This window comes from Thunnus thynnus, chromosome 4 (genome assembly GCF_963924715.1).
Source record: "Thunnus thynnus chromosome 4, fThuThy2.1, whole genome shotgun sequence".
Lineage (NCBI taxonomy): Eukaryota > Metazoa > Chordata > Actinopteri > Scombriformes > Scombridae > Thunnus > Thunnus thynnus.
In genome coordinates, this window is record NC_089520.1 from 7916039 (window position 1) to 7935304 (window position 19266).

General features: G+C 39.3%; 1 protein-coding gene across 2 annotated transcripts in view; it reads left to right on the forward strand.

Moving 5' to 3' along the window:
* The first annotated feature begins 2131 nt into the window (after positions 1 to 2131).
* The window catches only part of tasora (transcription activation suppressor a), a 43590-nt gene continuing 26455 nt past the window's right edge, over positions 2132 to 19266 (forward strand). The window contains exons 1-12 of one of the 2 annotated variants that reach the window (XM_067586381.1): positions 2132 to 2604; positions 9693 to 9838; positions 10185 to 10277; positions 12588 to 12660; positions 12881 to 12972; positions 13411 to 13542; positions 14563 to 14693; positions 16067 to 16098; positions 16226 to 16331; positions 18044 to 18147; positions 18326 to 18429; positions 19090 to 19162. In XM_067586381.1, the coding sequence (XP_067442482.1) occupies positions 2340 to 2604; positions 9693 to 9838; positions 10185 to 10277; positions 12588 to 12660; positions 12881 to 12972; positions 13411 to 13542; positions 14563 to 14693; positions 16067 to 16098; positions 16226 to 16331; positions 18044 to 18147; positions 18326 to 18429; positions 19090 to 19162 (1351 nt within the window). In that variant the 5' untranslated portion in view covers positions 2132 to 2339. Of the gene's footprint in view, positions 2605 to 2761; positions 2986 to 9692; positions 9839 to 10184; positions 10278 to 12587; positions 12661 to 12880; positions 12973 to 13410; positions 13543 to 14562; positions 14694 to 16066; positions 16099 to 16225; positions 16332 to 18043; positions 18148 to 18325; positions 18430 to 19089; positions 19163 to 19266 lie in introns of those variants that run through there. The other variant, XM_067586382.1, reaches the window with a different exon arrangement.

Sequence of the window (19266 nt, forward strand, 5' to 3'; positions counted from 1 at the left end):
TCACTGGATCAATGGTTATTGGTGGTTGCAAAGAAAATGCTATCATTAGATTTCTTGTCAAAAAGTCAGTACGTTTTATTATCACTTTTCCAACATGTTACACCTGATGAATAAACAAAAATGTGTTATAAAAATAAGCTATGTATATATATATTTTTTTTATTTATTTATTTATTTTTTTATTTTATTTATTTATTTTTCTTGTTTAGTCAGTAAATTATCTAAAGTTTCACAGTTCATGTGAGTTTTGACAACATCTTTGTCCAACACTCATGAGAGAGAGAACTGAGAGACTGTTAGGGATAAAAGTTAGCAATTAAATCTTATTATGTGCAACTGAATGACACACAAGTGAATATGGGGCTTTTGGGGCCCATTAATACAGCTGTAACCTGAGGCACTACGACAGGGTGTACAGTAAGTAGAACGTAACCTACCAGCATTGATGGACCACCAGACGGCTCAACATCACTTATAAACCTGTTAAGTCCTAACTGTCTTGATGTTATATATTAAGAACTTGTGCCTTTTTTTTTGCTGTCTGACTTTACTCAGCCTGATAATCACTATCTGTATAAAAAAGGAATGTAATCTTAAGGAAGCCTGTTTTCACTAGGAAAAGAAAAAAAAAAACCCACTAATAGTAAATCTCAGTTATGAGATAGTAAATCCAAATTGTTACTCTTGGGGTCGAAATGACGAGATTTAAACATCAAAATTATGAGACACCTAGTCAAACTTAACCTACCATGTCATCATTTCGATTTAAAAAGTCATAATTTCTTAACTTAGTATCTCATAATTTCCAGTTAGTAATCAGTATTTAATTACAAATCTTTTTTGTAATTTTGCCATGATATTAGTCATTCTTAAAATTTCATTTATTCTTCTGGAGGAAAATGATGTGAAGTATTTAAATATTTCCAGCAGATGGCAGTAAAACATCATTTAGTGTAGCCACTGCTGTTAGAGGTCATGAAGTTTTGGTGAAGAAGAAGAAGACATTAACAAGCACAACAACAAGGGACATTAACAAGAAAATGAAACAGTACAAATGAGATACTGTGTAATACAGTCCAGCATGGATATCTCCACAACACAAAGTAAATCTCCAAATATTAGAAAAGAGGAGATGAGCGAAATAATAACATTGGATATTTGGTTCAAGAATATTTGAAGAAGAGCTACTGTAATTATCTAAATATTTTTACAGATGGATCAAAACACTCAAATAATGAACATGAAGGATTTATATGTTCCAGAATTTATCAAAGGAAATGTTTCTAACATATCATCAGTATAAACAGCAGAACTGGCAGCAATAATCATCAGTCTTCAGGGGGTAGAGATGGTTAAACCAATTAAAGCAGTGATATGTTCAGGTTCTGCTGCTGCAATACAAAGTATAAAATCAGAACAAACAGTTCAAGAACATCTGTTAATTGAGGTTTATATAATCTTATTGAATCTGCAGCAGCTTGGAATAGATGTTAATTTCTTCTGGATATAAATGAGGTTGCAGATAAACTTGCAAAAAATGCATTAAACAAAAATGTTAATAATATTTTAGTAATTTGTTTTGGGAGTTCAGAAGCAAAATCACTAATTCATCTTGGAATAATGACATTTTAGCATGAAATCTGGAATAACAACAGTAAGGGTAGACATTATTACAAAACTGAAAAGTCTGTCAGAGTGAGAAGTAATCGAGGTGAATGGAGGAAAGAAGATCTTATCTTTTCTTGGTTAAGATTAGGACATACAGGACTCAATGCTACTTTATATACCATGACAAAGATAGTGTCAGATAAATGTGAGACTTGTAACTGCCAGGAAACAGTTGAACATGTGCTGATAGGTTGTAGGAAGTTCAGTGTAGAGACAAAGAGACTGAAGGGCAGATATGGGAGGGGAGCATCAGAGGTCTGTTAGAGACAGGGCATAAACAATTACAGGTTCAAATGGCTATGTTTAAATATTTAAACGAAACAGGTTTTATAGCCAGAATATAACCTCTTTGTAATTTTTTTTAGTTACTTAGTTTGGTAGTTTTTGTTGTTTTAAGTCATGGTGGGTGTTACACACTGCGATACAGTAGGTGGCGACATGCACCTTTAATGTTTGATTGTAGTCCACCACGAAAACCAAAGAAGAAGAAAAAACGAAGACGGGCTCAAGACCTTTGCTTTCCAGAAAGCATGGCGCGGCTTGTGCGTTGGTTCGATTACCTGCGCTGCGGGAGACGGAGGTAACAGCGGAGTCAACACGGGGCTGTAGCCGAGAAACTGTGACAGAGCGACGGTTGGAACAGAGGCGTCGGTTCGGTGGAGACTTCGACCATGGACGACAGCCTGACGCGGAGGGACGTAGCTCGCCCGAGGAGGGTGTCTGCTGCCGCGGAGATTGGAGCTAATGTTAGCCTGCAAGATGGCGAGGTGATCCAGGTGCTCCCCGCCAGAGAAACTCACCCTGATCCGGACAGACCGAGCGCTGCTGGCGGGAGGACGGAGAGGAGGAACTCCGCACAGGCAGCGGTCCACCAGAGACATATGCCGATGGAGCCGCTCAAGTTCCACATACCGAAGAAAACCAAGGAACAGAGAGGTGGGCTGGTCCACATTTCCATTAACTTAACCCAAAATGACCAAAGTCGTATATATTATGCACCATTAACATTATACATGAATTAATTTAACCGTTTTATTTTACGTCTCAATCGTCACCTTTAAGTTATCAGTCCCTTTAATGTTTGTAACGGAAAGAGTCCTTTATCGGACAGCTAAACATCCGTCATCGGACAAGTCAATTCTTAACCTGTTTTGGTGTATTAGCTTAACTTTAGTGACAGGGCACAGCATTACACATCTTCACCAATGTGTATGTTAACTCTACAGTCATATATATTCATTATGATACACTAAATTTAGCTGTACAAGCTGTGTACAAGCAATTAGTTTGTGGGAGCGGCTAACGCACGCCAAACAGGTAAGTTGACGTTACAGGATGTCAACGAGCAGAGTTCGCCGTTTAACGTTAATTAAGTACAGATAAGTTACTACCAGGTGTTTATTTTCACTTTCTAGCTAATTCTAGGGTTGTATGTAAGTGTAAATGTTTTTCTGTATTTGTCTGAAACTTGATTATGTTGACGTTAGCTAGCGTTCATGCTAACGGAAGGGAACAGCGTTTTGTTTACAGTTTGTGTGTGTGTGTGTGTTTGTGCGCACATGTCCAGTGTTGGTGCCTTTTCTGCCCCTTTTGTTAATTGATTCTGTCAACAAAATGACATTAAGTGCAAATTTCTAAATAAATTCAGACAATTTTGGTAGTTTTCCCTTTGGCCAAGTGATTTCATAGTAGTTTAGTGTTGGGGTTAAAGGACAGATTCACTATTTTTCAAGTGTGTCATAAAACAACAGTCTGGTGCTCAGATAATCATTGAAAGAGGTTTTTCCTCACTGTAATCATTCCTCCTGTTCACACTGACTAAAAGATCCCCTTCAAATATGCTTTCGATGTAAGTGATGGAGACCAAAATCCAGAGTGTGTCCTCACAGTCATTTTGTGCAAAAATGCATTTAAAAGTTTATCTGAAGCTTATATGAGGCTTCAGCAGTCTGAGTTAGTCATATCAAGTGGATATCTGCCACATTTACAGTCTTTTTAGAATGAAGTTAAGAATAAAGTAAAGGTGTGTGTGTGTGTGTGTGTGTGTGATACTCCCCAAAAGTACAGGCACTGTGGGGGCGTGGTTTGCAGGGATGACCATTACTGATTGGTCAGAAACCGATGCCGTGGCTGCTTCAACTTGGGTGCAGGTTCATTCATAAAACAAGGAAGTACTCAAACTCGATTTGGGATGAGGGTAGGACGTTGCTCTTTGTATGATAACGTTACAAGTAAAGTTAAGCTTTGCTGTTGGCTGCCTGACTCATTTTAGAAAACATGAGAGAAAAAGAAAGAGCATGAGTGAGGGACAGCACAGCGGCAGTAGCAAGGACAAATAGGGGAATAAAAATGTTACTTTCTGATTGTTTTTCTTGGCGGTTACGTTCTAAAGCACAGATACCATCAAACACTCAACAGATAATTTATTATGGAGACGGATGCTCTTAGCTTGTGTTTCATTTTCCTCCTCTGCATCTCTCCTTTTCCTTGATTCATTATATGCAACTCATGCAGCAGTAAATACAAAGAACAACAGGACAAATCTGTGTTGTTTTTTTTCCTCATGTGTAAATGCTGTGTTTCAAGCACGGTTGTAATTTTTTAATTCCTCATGGGTCTAATTTGCATGATCTACCTGGTTCCTCAGATGCAATGGAAACGCAAACAGGATGTGCAACAGGGACTTAAAGTTACAAGTTTAGTTCCTGAAATTAGCCCCTCTGGGTCCAAACTACCAGGAACTTTTGGTCGAAACGGGCTGTAACGGTGAATGATAATTACTTGATTTGAATAATTTATTATTAATACTAGCTTCAGATAAACTTCTAAATGCATTTTTGCACAGAAGGAGGACTGTGGATTTTGTCCCCCATCACTTACATTGTAAGTGCATTATGAAGGGATCTTCTAATGATTAGTATGAACAGGAGGAATAATTACAGAAAGAAAAACATGTTTCAATGTTCATTTGGGTACCTGACTACTGTTTTAAGACAGACTTGAAAAATTGTGAAGCCTGTCCTTTTAAAGGTTTGAGATTAAGTTTAGCTGTAAATATGTCCCGCTGTTTGGTGACTGAAGGGAGTTTAAGCTTCAGGTTTTAGGGGTGTTGTGTCAAAGTCTGTTTCCCCGTTGATTTGTGTTTCTCTTTACTTTATCCTGAGCCCAGAAGTTTTCTGCTAAGCTTGACCCCAACCACCTCATCCAAAGGGGACAACTGTACAGAAAAAAAGGCATCTAAAGAGAGAGAGAAAGAGATGAAACAGATTTTGACACATGAGGGACACATCTGGTTAGTCCTGCTCAGACCAGGAAAACAGCTGTAGGATATAGAGCTGCAACGACTAGTCAATTTATTGATTAGCGCCAATTGTTTTAATAATTAATTAATCATTTTGAGTCATTCTTAAAGAAAAAAACTGGTTCCAACTCCTCACACGCAAATATTTTCTGTTTTTTATGATAGTAAACTGAATATCTTTGAGTTGTGGACTGTTGGTTGGGACTAAAGAAGATTTCACCATTTTTCACCTTTTTTTTACATTTAGACCAAATAACAAAATAATCAACAGATTAATTGATAATGAAAATAATCATTCGTTGCAGCCCTAGTATAACGTCTTCTGTGCCTCTAAAGGAGCTTTGTCACGTTTGAGGACCCTGATGGTGTTGTAATGATGTCATCAGGATTATCTCTTGGAGATGACAAATTATAAAAGAAACCTTGAGATACAAATTGGGGGGGTGGAGCTTGAAATATATGAGTTTCAATCAAGTAGGCAGGGTCTAAAGGTCTGGATGTACTCCAAAACGGACCCGTACATGCACATGGTTCTTGTTATACATTGAATGTCTGCGTAGAAGGACGTGTTAGCATATGTACAGTCAGAAGTATTAGGCTGCAGATGTCTGCGTGGACCGGCCGATGATAAATTTTGCGTCACATAGTTAATCTGAGATGAGGAAGTATAGACACAGGAAGTATAATTTGAGTTTAATTGAGAGCTGCTATTGAGTTGCATTATTGGAAGAGCATTTTTGGGGCTTGCATACTCGGGACTAAAAGTCAGCGCGTGTCTGCAACGCTTCTTCAATTACCACCGTTGTTGGAGCATCTGTCTCTGTGCCATACTAATCACTGGAATACCTCTTCAAAGTTAGGGATGATTCCGAGTTAGGATGAAGTAAGAACAATTTTAGTAAAACTACTAACTTTGTACTTAAGTTCATTTTCAATGTACAATGTAGTATAACGTCAAGAGATTGTAGCACAACAAGCTAGTGAAGCCTTGTAAACAGAACCACATTCCCGCGCATGTGCAGTAGCATTTGCCTTAAGGCCAGTTCAGACGAATGATTCGCAACAAGACTGGATGCAACTTGCAAAAGAGTCTGAGACGTCTGATCGTAAATATTCTAAAACTGAGCCGTTCACATCAAAGCAAAACAAAGCACGCAGACACAGATGACTGTTTCCATTGCAATGAAGCTTTGGCATACCCCACTACTTCCGCGTTTATATATTGTATTAAGTACGGCTGTGAGATATAACCAAAATCAGATATCCCGATATAGGTAATTTTATATCCAGATAACAATACATATCATGGTTTTGAGTCTTATCCCATTTTTGATCACAATCTCAGATATGATGTTGACATGGAACATTGGGAATCCTGGTTACTGATCTCTACGTATACGTGATTCTTACATTATCCAGGTTTCTGATGGCCTGTGGCAGTGTGGGTGTGACTCCTCCACATCTAACATCTGACTTAGTTACCTCAGATTAGGATGAATTTAACATTTTAAAAAAGTGGAACGAGCTCTTCATATTCGCCCTCCAATTCTGTGCTAGTGGCACATACAAATATTTTATGGGCAGAGATTGATCTTTTGTTTAATTTCTGTCGTGAGAGGAGGTGTTTGCTCAGCGACAGCATCTGTCTCAGGTGTTTGATGCTCCAGTTGAGCCCTCTCCTCCACATGGAGGGAGACAGCTGCTTCGGGTTCTTTATCCTCTTGAGGATTTGGTACATTTGGCACAAAAAAGGGGCTGCACCCGGTCCTGCTAACAACTACTTTGTGGGCTCTGCAGCTGCCCAAACCTTCTGTGTGGATGTTGATGAGGCTCATATGAAAGGTGATGAAAGCTGCATTAAGATAGATGGTATTAGCTCATTATTGCACATTTGTTTCTTATTTCGGATATGTGTAACCCATTAAATAAATGTCTACAAATGTTAAATAGAGTAAATGAGCTCAGGTTGATGTGTTTTATTTGTCAGGAGGCAGTCTGGGGATGAAGGTGGAAGACTGCAGCTTAGAGTGTAGTCAAGTAAATGGCAAAGAGTGTTGTTACCTAAATGTAACATAGTTCCTTGTGAGGTATAGGGGGAAACCAAAAGTATGTGGCTCTTTTGTCGACATATGTGACATACCTTACGTAACTATGGACAGGTGAACATAGCGTCTTAGTATGATCTACGACTCACCAGACTGGAGAATTTAATCTTACTACAAGCTGCTCAAAGATAAGTAGCAAACAAGAAGAAAGTATGTGGAGCAGCTTTATCAACCGGATGTCTCAAGACCTGATAACAAGACAAAGAATCAGAGTTAAGAACTCTTCAAAGAGTGCAGGGAAGACTCACCTGCATGATGTTGACACAGATGAGGAGGCTACAACATGGGCGAAATGTTTGAACAATACATCCAAAAACAATCAAGAATCCTAGAACGCTAAACTCAAAGAGATCAACTCGGCCATCCAGACCTTTTCCAAAGATAATTGGTGAAGGACAGGGTCACAAAAACGCATAAGCGCTCTGGAGGATGACTTGGGGAAAGGAAAATGCTGTTGAAAAACTGTTGAAGTATAAGACTGTGAAAATATATAATTAGAAAGACTACACACCCAAAAGTCGCGTCATAACTTTCTGTCTCCACAAGCTACCCAGAGCTGCTGAAGCTAATGTTAATACAATATCTGTATGTTTTGCACCGGGATGTAGTCACAAGCAACGGGTCTTACTCGTTCTTTTGCTTCCCGGCTGATAAAACAACCAGGAGTTGCTGGATAAAACACATCAGGTAAGGTAAGAAGTGCGAGATGAGAGATGTAGTTCACTGAGCGTTTTCATACAAAACAATTTGATTCTTAAACAGTTTTACAACAAACCGACTTTCTCGACTTGCAAAATTATCTTTTAATTTGGCAAACATCATATGTGTAATTCATGGCACAATTCAAACAGGATCAAAAAATTAGTACGAAGCCTCACTATGCTAATTTAAAAAAATCTTTTATTATCAAAATATAATACGTCCATTTTACATACAAGTTTTAACAAAATTACTAAACCATAACCACACAATAAAGAAAAGAAGATTATAATGACGTATGTACTAAATAAAATCTCCCCAAACAAAACTTATGTTCAAAACAAAACTCAAATAGACCTGCGGCAAAACCCACATAGGCCAAATAAAAAAACCCACAATAATCAATACCAGTTAAAACAGGATGGAAAAACTGCCACAGTATGAACAAAAATCCAAAAAGAAAACCTCTGTGCAAGACATGAGAAAAATCAAAATACAAAAAGAAATAACACCATCACAAAACACAAAATGAATCAAAATATAAAGAACACCAGACATTGAAATACTCTTAGATTATTATTTTCATTCAAAAATGGAAGTATAATTGATTATTGTCCATAGTGCATATGGATTTGTTTATAATCATTGGCTTAAAAAACCTTCCATATATCCTCCCACTGCAAAACGCAGGTACGTCTTGTGGCACAGCAGTATGGGGACGTTGAAGTCCGCGTCGGTCATATCTATGGATGTCATCCAATCACCTGGCCGGATACATTCTAAAACCTGTCAACATGCGTAATGGTCTCTGAGCATTGTGGCTTTCAGGACACGCAGGTCCAGTATCGGTATCATGCCCCCTTATTTCTTGGGAACCAGAAAATACGGGGAAAAGAAGCGCCACTGACTGGGGGACCATCGATACAGCCCCTTTTTGGAGGAGCGTGGCTATTTCCTCCTCCAAGGCCGTCCTCTCGGTGGGGATGGAAAGATCTGAAGTATGCTGCTGAAAGGAGGAGGTTGGCGCCAGAAGCGGAGCACGTAGCCCTTCCTCAGAGTTCTGTCTAGCCAGGTGGAGAGAGGGCCGTAGAGCCGAACCCACGCCGGGTGATAGTCTGTGAGCGGTTAAGGTCAAAAAAAGACAGGAAAATAGTAGGCCTAGCCTTTTTGGCTGCTAAAAGAATGATTTTGTTAAACTGGAAGATTATGTTGTGTGTTGTTGTATAATGTGTCAATGTTCCATTCTGTACTTATATAAATGTAAATAAAAAGGCACACGTTTACTTTTATGATGACTTTTTTGTCTGGCGTAGTTTTTGGTCTGCTGTTTTTCCTGGTTTGGTCCTCCTTATCTCCATTTAAGGGACATCTTAATGCTACAACATACAATTTTAGGTATGGCAATAATACTCTTCCAACTTTGTCTCAGCAGTTTGGTAAAGATCCTTTCCTGTTTAAACATGACAATGCCCCCGTGCACAAAACAAGGTCTATAAAGAAATGGTTTTCTCAGTTTGATGTGGAAGAACTCGACTGACCCACAACCCTGTTTATCACATCCGTCAGTGGTTGACCTCACTAATGCTCTTGTGGCTGAATGGGAGGAAATCCCTGCAGCCAGCGTCCAAAATCTAGTGCGAAGTCTGAAACCAGAAGAGTGGAGGCTGTTATAGCAGCAGATTTTCAAATCAAATATTAAAGTATGGATGTAATGTTGGGGTTCTACAATCTTTGTTCAGGTGTCCACATACTCTTGGCCATGTAGTGTATGTGGTAGGCTCTGGAATCAGACTCCCTTGTTAAAGACAGAGGATTATCTTAGTGATCATTGGTGAAAAAGTGATCAATTCCTAGAGTGCAGGGAGCGTAAGCACATGCTGACCTTTGTGTCTATCCTCCTTCGTCTTTTTTTTTTTCAGCTCTGTTCCAGTATGTCTCCACTGAGTCAAGGGAGTATGAAGACATGATGACCATCCTGACCTCCAGCTACGTCGACACCAACTCTACCGGCTGCTTCACCTACTGCAAGCCTCGCCTCGTCCACAGTGAGCTGCAGGAGAAAGAGGTGAGAGATGGACGGGTGGAGGGTCATTGCCATTTAAATATGTCATGTTGCTGTAAGTGAAATGCCATCAGATTTTGAAGCATCACTTGGAGTTGATTTGTTCACCTGTCACCTAAATTTGGCTGCATTTGCACCATGTTTTCACAAGTTTGGTAAATTTATGTCAAATACACCCTGACTACAAGAATATGGAAATTACAGAGTAGTGGTGAGGAATAAGAGTTTAAAAACAGATTATGCAGGAATGGATGTGTTTGGATATGTTGTAATTGTTTACTACGACCAGCTGAGCCTCTTATTTATTTGTGGATTGATAGATATGTGTGTGTTTGTGTGTGTGTTTCAGTTTGTAGAGAAGAGGAAGGAGATGAAGGCCGACGGGAGGACTGAAAAGGAGCTGGAGGAGAGCTACTGTTTCCTGCTGTCTGATGGTATTAGGGTGAGAACACTCAGCTATGTTATTAATTGTTGATGTCCAGATAGATGAAGACAATACTGGCAGCAGCTCTACAGCGGGGGCTGCCCAACGTTTTTACACATCAGATCTACTTTAACATTTTTCAACATCATAAGATCTACCAGTCCCAAAATCTCAGTCTCTGTCCCAAGAGGGGTTACATGTTGAGTCTCTGCTCTTTATACAGCAGAAACATGTTTCCATTCCAGAGATGGGAGTGATTTCCTTAATGAGATCATTGGCATTGGGAGGAGGATGCTGGTTTCTCATAATCAGGGGTGTAGCAGCTGGTGGAAAGTCTCAGGCAGGCAGATAGGTGGTCATCTGTCATGGCCTTTATGGTTTTCATGTGGGAGAAGGCAGATGCACATACGTAGATTGATCCAAATTGGGCTGACAGGCGAAAGGCTTCTTATGTTAGGATACTTCTCCTCTGAGAGCAGGTGCCATAATTCACCCTTCATGTCAGTGGACGACCTGGATTTCATCTGAACGTCATTCTGAAGGGTGAGAATTCACTTCTCCGCTGTAGTAGTGTCTAGGAGGAGCTCCCACTTGGGAGACAATGTTATCCACATCAATATCTGTGCCAAACTGGGAACACATGCATGAGGCAACTGGCTTGAGTGATGCAAAGTCCGTGAAACGTCTTTCAGACTCTGGTGCAATGCTCTGAACTTGTTCAAGGCAACGGGAACTGTCGAGTTGAGCTGCATTTTTACCATGACGCTCAAGTTCTGAATGCATGCTTTGAAAGGAGTGCAGGTCCTGGCGCTGCAGCTTGTTTGAAAGTAGCTGTAGTTAAAAAAGTGTTCACAGTGCTGAACATGTCAGTTATAGTTTTGTTTTTTTCCCTGCAACGTAAATTGCTGGGCGATAATGACCAAAAATGTTCTTATCAGTCAATATTGACAATTATCACGATAAATGTCAGATCATCATTTCTTTCCAATTTAAAGGCCCATTTTTGCTCCTGAGTGAAAGTTGAAGAAACTAGGCGGTTAATTGTGGTTTTAACCTCTTCCACTCCCGCCCCCCCTACTATAGACCCATTTTTGGGAGGGGACAGGGGATTTTTAGGGAGAGATAGCAGGTCAACAGTATATGCCACATAGAAGTGGTATACATCATCTGAAAGCTGGGAACCTGAAGATTAATTTGAGATGCAGATCAGCACTGTGTGTCAAGCTGTTCTAGTCATAAATCTGTAATAAACATTGTGTTTTGGTTAGGCTGTAGTGGAAAATCGCTTGATCGCTCAATAAACTCACAAAGAGAGCTTTGTCAGGTTATGAAATAATGTCATCAAATAATACAATCAGAAGTATAATGCATCATATTTCTGGAGACAATGATACCACCTAGCTATCTTTTCTTTGTCTGAAAAGTTGGCACTCAGCCAGTCCTTTAAATACTGATGTACAGACTTTGAAAAATCTGTTTATTAACCTTACAGGTCAGCAAACATCCCTCACATAGAAACAAAAGTCACAAGTTTAACTAACCCAGGAACAGTCTTTCTATACAACCATACATGACAGCACACAAGTATGCACCAAGTAGCATCACAAAATTACATTGCTAGCACATTAAATTAAGAACAAACAACACTATCCTCTAAAGGCTTATCAGATTGACACATAGAAATCTGCATAACGGTTTGTCACCACTGGTTCAGAAAGAAGTACAACAGAATAAACTAAATGTTAAACACTTAACCGTCTCATTTTACACAGCAAAGAACTGAGTTTAGAATAGACACAACACAGAGGAACTAACACTAAACTGAATTTCATAATATTATTTGTAACATGTATGATATAAACAAGAAATACATCAGATAACTAATGACCTGCTGTTCAATTTTCTCTCACAAGGCGCCTGTTCAAATTTTGAAAGTTGAGAGTGTATGAGGGCTTAGAACATTATGATGGAAGAATATGATGGCCGTTCCCATGCTCAGTTATGTCTCAAGTTGTTGTAGCAGTTTTTGGGTTGATACTATTTGTTATACAGATTTGATGCAAAAATGTAACCATTTCTGACCACTCGAGAGTTGATAAAACGGTCAAAAATCAGGGGGCACAAGCCAGTATGACAGATTTGCCACAGGTTGTGTGTTGCTCTGTTATCTCTGGACAAAGACAAAGAACTGTCATCTGAACACTGAACATAATGGAATAATTGACCAGAATCATTTGATCACCTGTGATACGTCATTTAGCCTGATCCTTCATATTGTATTCAATTTGTAAACTATCTAATATGTTTGTGAAACATTTTCTCTTGTAGCTGCCTTTACTCTGTGAGAAAGGGCTGTTTGTGGCTCAGAGCTGGATCACAGTGCTGGGAAACCCCAATAAAGGTAGGATGCTGATACATATAGAAACACCATAACACAACATTCAACACATATCTCCTCCATCTGTTTGTTGTTGATTCTAAGATAATTTTTTTAATGCTGAAAGGAGAGGGCATGAAGTGTAATTTCCGTTGGAGACTCTAATCATAGATGTACAATGCAGATGTGGGAGTTCACTAAAATCCACCATGTTTGTTGAATGTGTGTGTGTGTGTGTCTCTAGGAGTGTATCTATCCAGATACTCAGACCTGCTCCAGGTTAATTCCTTCACTCCAGGAGCCACAGGGGAGATCGTCATCTTCAAAGTGATGAAGGTAAATCAGCTGGGCTGCATAATCATTGTTTGTTTTTATCCTCGTCACCGCTTCTGTCAGCTCACACATGTTACTCAAAATGTTTGATGACTCACAGGTGATGTCACCATGTCCTGTTGTTAGCTCAGAGGTCATGCTTCACTACTCTGAACTTTGTGGTTGGTGTCATAATGCCGTGCTCGTAGGTGTGTCAGTAGAAGCTTCTGATGGAGGGTAGTCTGTTATTTTATTTACTTATTATTATTTATGTAATAGTAAACAATTTTGGCCACAACTCAGAACTGACTCAGCTGGAACTGCACCCCTGTAGTTTGTCTATCAGTTGAGTCTTTGTATCAATGAACTAGTTTTAAATCTTCAATTTTGTCGTCAGTATATAGTGATTGAAATGGTAATATTCTGCTCTGGTAGTTGAGTTGTGTCTACTTTTGTTTTCAGGGAAAAGTGAAGAGCATCTATGAAAACATGAAGAACCTTATAGATCCAACGCCCCGCTTCGACAGCCACCTCTCCAAGAACGCCAGCAAGGTCACCTCGCTTACCTCCTACCGCGCCTTCGAGCTCACACAGGTAATAACACACAATATTCACACACAAACACGAACAGGAAAAGGCTCAGAAGAGTTTTACAGAACCTTTTTGTCTCTTTGACAGTGATAATTATTATTTAAATATTTTAAGTCAGTGATCAGCATGACTTTTTCTGTTGTTATCGGGTTCTTATCGGGGTCAAGTTGTGTCAGACTCTTGTGTCTTTTCAAACTTAAATCATATTTTAAAGTCTGTCGTGGCAATTTTGCATTTCCACTCTGAGAAAGAGGAACAAGACACAAATCTTTTACAGTATTGTCACACTTAATTAATGCTCAGAGCATGTCACACAGCACAAAGTTAGTTTGTACTATGCACACAGATGAAAAACTGTTCACACCTTTTATGCCGAACTCTTCCCGCTTGTCAAGGCTGCTTCTTCCAGTAAACATCCTTATCTGTTTTGTTGCCATCTGAAGTACTGTGGCAATCTTACCTACCTGCCCTCTGATGCACTGTTTTAGCCTTGGCCTTTCTAAGTAGTTAACAGTTAGCAAATTTTCTGCTCATACTCCCAAAGACCAAGATAACTTTGGTCAAACATATTCCATGAACCCTTCTGTGACATTGATAGTACTTTATTATGTAATCAGGCTAAAGCTCTCTCAGTTAAAGGTTACATAGTAAGATTCAGAACGATCAAACATAGTGGAAATTAAATATGATTACATGTACAATAACTGGATTCAAACGTATGCAATAAAGGTTTTTCAAACTTGATTGTAGTGTGTGTAATTTCCCTCACAAGTCTCAGAGAACAGATATAAATGTGTTTCCATCAGGGAGTCAAGTCAGCATCATATATATTTAGTGTTTAATCAAAAACACACTGACCATTAATGTCACGACACGCTTGTTAGTCGGTTGACATTGTGTGTAAGAGCTTTAAGTGTCCTGTGAAAATTAGAATTTTATGTTGTTGAAATCTTTTTATAATATAAAGTTGTACTTCAAAGAAGTAAAACGTGACCTTAAATACTGTTCTGCTGTCTATTTCAGCAATACTTCTACGAGTATTCATTCGATGAACTGCGGCAGCGGCCTCGTCAGGTTTGTCCGTACGCTGTTGTCTCCTTCCAGTTTAAAGGAAAAGACTCTCCACTTCCCAGCAAACCTCTGGTCCCCATCAGGTATGGAGATCTGGAAGGTCTGTGTTATAGCAATGTGCCATCTTGGCTAGCAAAACATAGAACACACTGAATAATTCAGTAAAAAATATCCAGAAACATGTATTTAACACTAAATAGGTCAGTAGAGAGAGCAGTAGACTGACCAGGGAGACGAGGGGGTCATTGAAAAGTTGGCTCAACCAAAGTTCAGTTTGATAAGTCTGGATGAAAGTTAGGATGAAACATTGTGTCTGTGAGCTCCAGACAGCTTCAGAATTCAACTTGAACTTTGCATGTTGTGGTGACAACAGAAACCTGTCATGCAGATCTCAGATAAGATCATAAAGGTCAACTGGTGCTTTCAAGTTTGTTTTTCTATTCAGTCATAAAATGCCAATCGACATGAAAGTCTTTAAGTATAATAACAGTCAATGTATGCTTTAGTCCATTTTTTTCATGTACATCATGCTCTCCAGGCAACTATTGCTTTCCATTCTCCCCTGGGTCTGAGCCTAACTCCACCCACTGCATTATTTTGAAAAATGCTAAAAAGTGGGCAAGGGGCTGAGAGGGGGGAGTGGATGTATGAAGCAGGAGGGCAGGAAGTGCTCAGTGACATTTCCTGCCCAGAGAAATAATAATAATAACTTCAGGAACTAACAGCAGCAATGAGCTGCTGTAGGAAATCTCCCCATCTGTGACTGTCTGCTGTGGGGTTGGGCGTCAACCTTCTACTATTTATATCAATTTCATAGAACTTCCAAACGGTTGACTCTTCATCAGCATCGGACCCGCCTAATTTTAAATAGCAGCTGACGATTTGAGCCATTTTCAACCAATGTCAATATTCACACCAGCATTGATGTGTTCATCACAGTACAGCCATCTAATTTAGTTTGTAGCTCAAAAAACATGTTTAAGTGGGCAGTACCTTTTTAAATAATATACTTTAAATGTAATTTTTTCACATATAAACGGAAACATAGACAAGACCGTTTTTCATATTTGTATGAAATTCATTTTGTATGTAGAGACCATATGTTTTCTGTTGAATTATTTTGTGTGGGATTACGGTGCAGACTTGTGAATATAATTTCCTTTTCCTAAGTGCGTAACCATGCAATAATAATGTAACTGGCCCAGCTGTGCTGTGAAATAAATTGGCTACCATATAAGTAAAATTATTATTATTTGTATAGCACCTTTCATACATGAAATGCAGCTCATGGCTTTGCAAAACAGTTTGCTTGACGTTGATGTAATTTACAGGATTTGTTGCAAATGATCCTTCAAGTCTAAGTTTCTAAAGCAGGCAGGCACATTAAATACATCCTTGATCTGAGCACTAAATGTCTGAATTGACGTTGTCTTTGTGTGCTGTGTTTGATGGACAGGTTGAACAGTCAATCAGCAGAGCAGAGTAAAGGTGAGTACTGGTCCGTGTTTTCCATTAAGTAACACCAGAACTTCACACTTACAACTATAGGATATAAAAGAAAGTCCTCTTTTTTTCACACTAATGATTTGCCCCTCTCTGTTCTGTCCTCTTTCAGAGCAAGCTCAGTTCACAGTGTGGACTGGAGATTTGGTAAAAGGTGACCAGGTTCTCTTCCAGATCGCCCTTCGCTCCTTCTCTCCTCCCTTCCTGCCTCACAGACTGTGAGTACTGAACCGACTTCTCTAAGTGTTTGAAGTTTCAGTGCTCTAAAAATGTGCCTGTTTGCTGTGTTTCACCGAGTCAGATAACAGGATCAAACCAAATTCCTGTGTGTTTAGTGCAGAGGTAGGCATGGGTTTTTTTTTCACTAGGCACAAAACCAGAAGGGAGGGTGATTGTGTGATTTGTTCCATCACAAGTGGAAAAATACACCTTCAACAACTCAAGCTGTGCCGTATTTAGCTCAGGAAATTCCTACTCAAACTCACCTGTTTTCTCATAACTGTCATGCACTGCTCCTGTTATTCATCACTGCTTTGTTTCTGTGATGCTTTGTACTCGAGGCTCTTTTTTTTTCAGCTTGTCTTTGTTGTTTAAACAACTTAGTTGCCTGCTTCAGATTTTAGATATGCACGGAAAAGCTCTGTGTTGGCACCTTTAACAGCAGACTTTATTGGTTTATTGGGAAGTAGCTTTGTGTAAAGACCTTTTAAGGCTAAGACAGTATCTTTTCATCCTTTTACAACGCTTCCCACATTACACAGCTTCACATTTCACAGTCCTCTGATGACATGTGTGGTGGAAGTTGACTGAATAAAGGAGACGAACAAAGAGAAATTTGTCTTTGTATATTTATTAAGGTTTTGCGCAAAAGTACCTAAACCTACAAAGTGACAGTCAGCGACCACTGAGGAATTGATGCCGAGTGCATCATCATCAGAGTTTTTATATGCATAACAACAAAGAGTCAATAGTTACATTCAATGAGGGGAAACACATCAATGATTAAATTAAGGCATTTCCGTAATGAAGGCACACTCTTGTCTCAGATTAACATGAAAGGGTTAAGCTGGGCTATATTTCAACCTTACATCATTAAACACGTAAATGTGGTACACAGATCAGGCATTGTGTTAATAAAGACAGTTTATTTATAGCATCAGGGGTTCAAGCAAAAGGTTCAGCAGAAAGGAAGCCAGTCCTGCTTTCCACCACAGAGAATCACACTTCAATGCAAAAGTTATACACTAGATGATTTTTACTTTTTTCCTCTACAACATGAACCCCATAAACTCCCAAATCAATAGCCTAACTATCTACTGGATGACTTTTAAATGTCTTACAGGTCAACAGAGAGAAAACAGACATCTTGGTTGTGGCTGCTGAAGCTCAGAGTCAGCTGTTCTGTGTATACTTGATCACTCGGTCATTTAAAAACAAGCGAACAAATTAAAACCTTAGGAGTCATTATTAACGGTGATCTGATATTTTAGAATCATAACAGCATCACCGAGGTTGCTTCTCACCATCTAAGAAATATCTCTTAAAGAGGTTTTGCATTATGTTTGAGGGCAACTTTTACACAACCTGGTTCATCAGTCAGTCCTTCATGACGACTTGGTGTACCCTGAAACTTGGAACATGGATAGATACGATTGATAGGTTTGATCAACACCACAAACCTTTAAGATGGAGGTTGCAAAGGTTTGCTGTCAGGAACACATCTTATAAAATGGACCTCATGACCATAGTTGGGCAACAACACGTTTGGAAAATGCATCTCTCTGAAACGGTGCATAACTGATGGATAGATGAAGGATGATCTATAACTGTTAATACAGGAGTCTGTCTGTCTTATGTTGAGTCAAACCAGTGCATCCTCAAATTTGAAAATGATTCGCTCTTTGTTTATCTCACCATGTGTCTCCTTCAGACCAGAGAAGTTAGAAATTGGTTGGTTGATGAGGCTCGACAAGGTGACGGAGCTCCTCCCCTCTGACCTGTTCTCCTACAACCTCTACACCAGCAGCCAGGAAGGTGAAGTCAAGTTAACCTTACATACATGAGAGTTGACCAAAAATCCTGTCAGGGATAACTTATTAAAGTATGAAATAAGAATGTATGTTGTTTGTATTTTCACTGTTGTATTGTTTAAATATTAGTAACATCAATCTAAAAGAGAAATTGTGTTGGATTATGTGTTTTTTGTGTGTAGTTGTGAAGAACGGCCATCACTGCAGTCTTCTGGAGGTGATTGACAGAAGTCGGTCAACGACCAGTGTGACAAGACTACTGCAGGAACTGGAGCTCAATAGAGTGGTGGGTTTACTTGAATATTGTAAATGTGTTTATTTTGCTGAGTGAATTCACTGGCTGCTGATACATTAGAGAACTGTCGAGGGTTAGCAGGGCCTCATGTACAGTACAGATAAGACATTGAACAACAATGTGATGATTGAAACCAAGGCCTTTATTAATTAATGGCAAAAACAACCAACCCCTTGTTCACTGGTTGAAGGATACGGCTTGTTCTCTGTATTTTTCTTTGTACAAAAACCATTAAAAACACATCAGTGAGCCACACCGTTGTACTGGGTGACACGTTCCTTCACCACAAAGATTACAATCACGTTTGTTTGTTTATAAACGGCCCCAAAGACTAATAACAACAATCACGTTTCCAAAGAGTAGTTCCATGCAAGGCAGACACCGCTGCACATAGGAATGTAGCTCCTTTTACAGAGCTTCGCTAGCTTGTTGTGCTACATATCACAGCCTTTTTTTTTTCTTGGAGAATATGCATGTGATTGCTAAAAGGTAATGCGCGCTAAGCTGTAGCAGCAGAAGCATCAGATGGTCGATGAACTGTGTTATGAAAGATCGGAAGGTAAGAGAAAAGAACAAGAAAGGAAAGAAAGAGAAGACAGAAGGTAAATTTGATAAGAACTGTTAAATGACAGTCGTCTGTTCTCCGTACAGGTTCTGGTGACTCAGCTGACAGAGAGAGGCTTCCTCTTCCTGCTGTCTAGTGTTCAGATGGCAACACCCAACGGTATGACAGGGGACAGATCAGGTGTACTAGTGAATTATCTAGAGGATCTTATTTGATGAGTGTTCTTCTTTTTTATCACCGCGTGGGGTGTTAAAAAGACCACT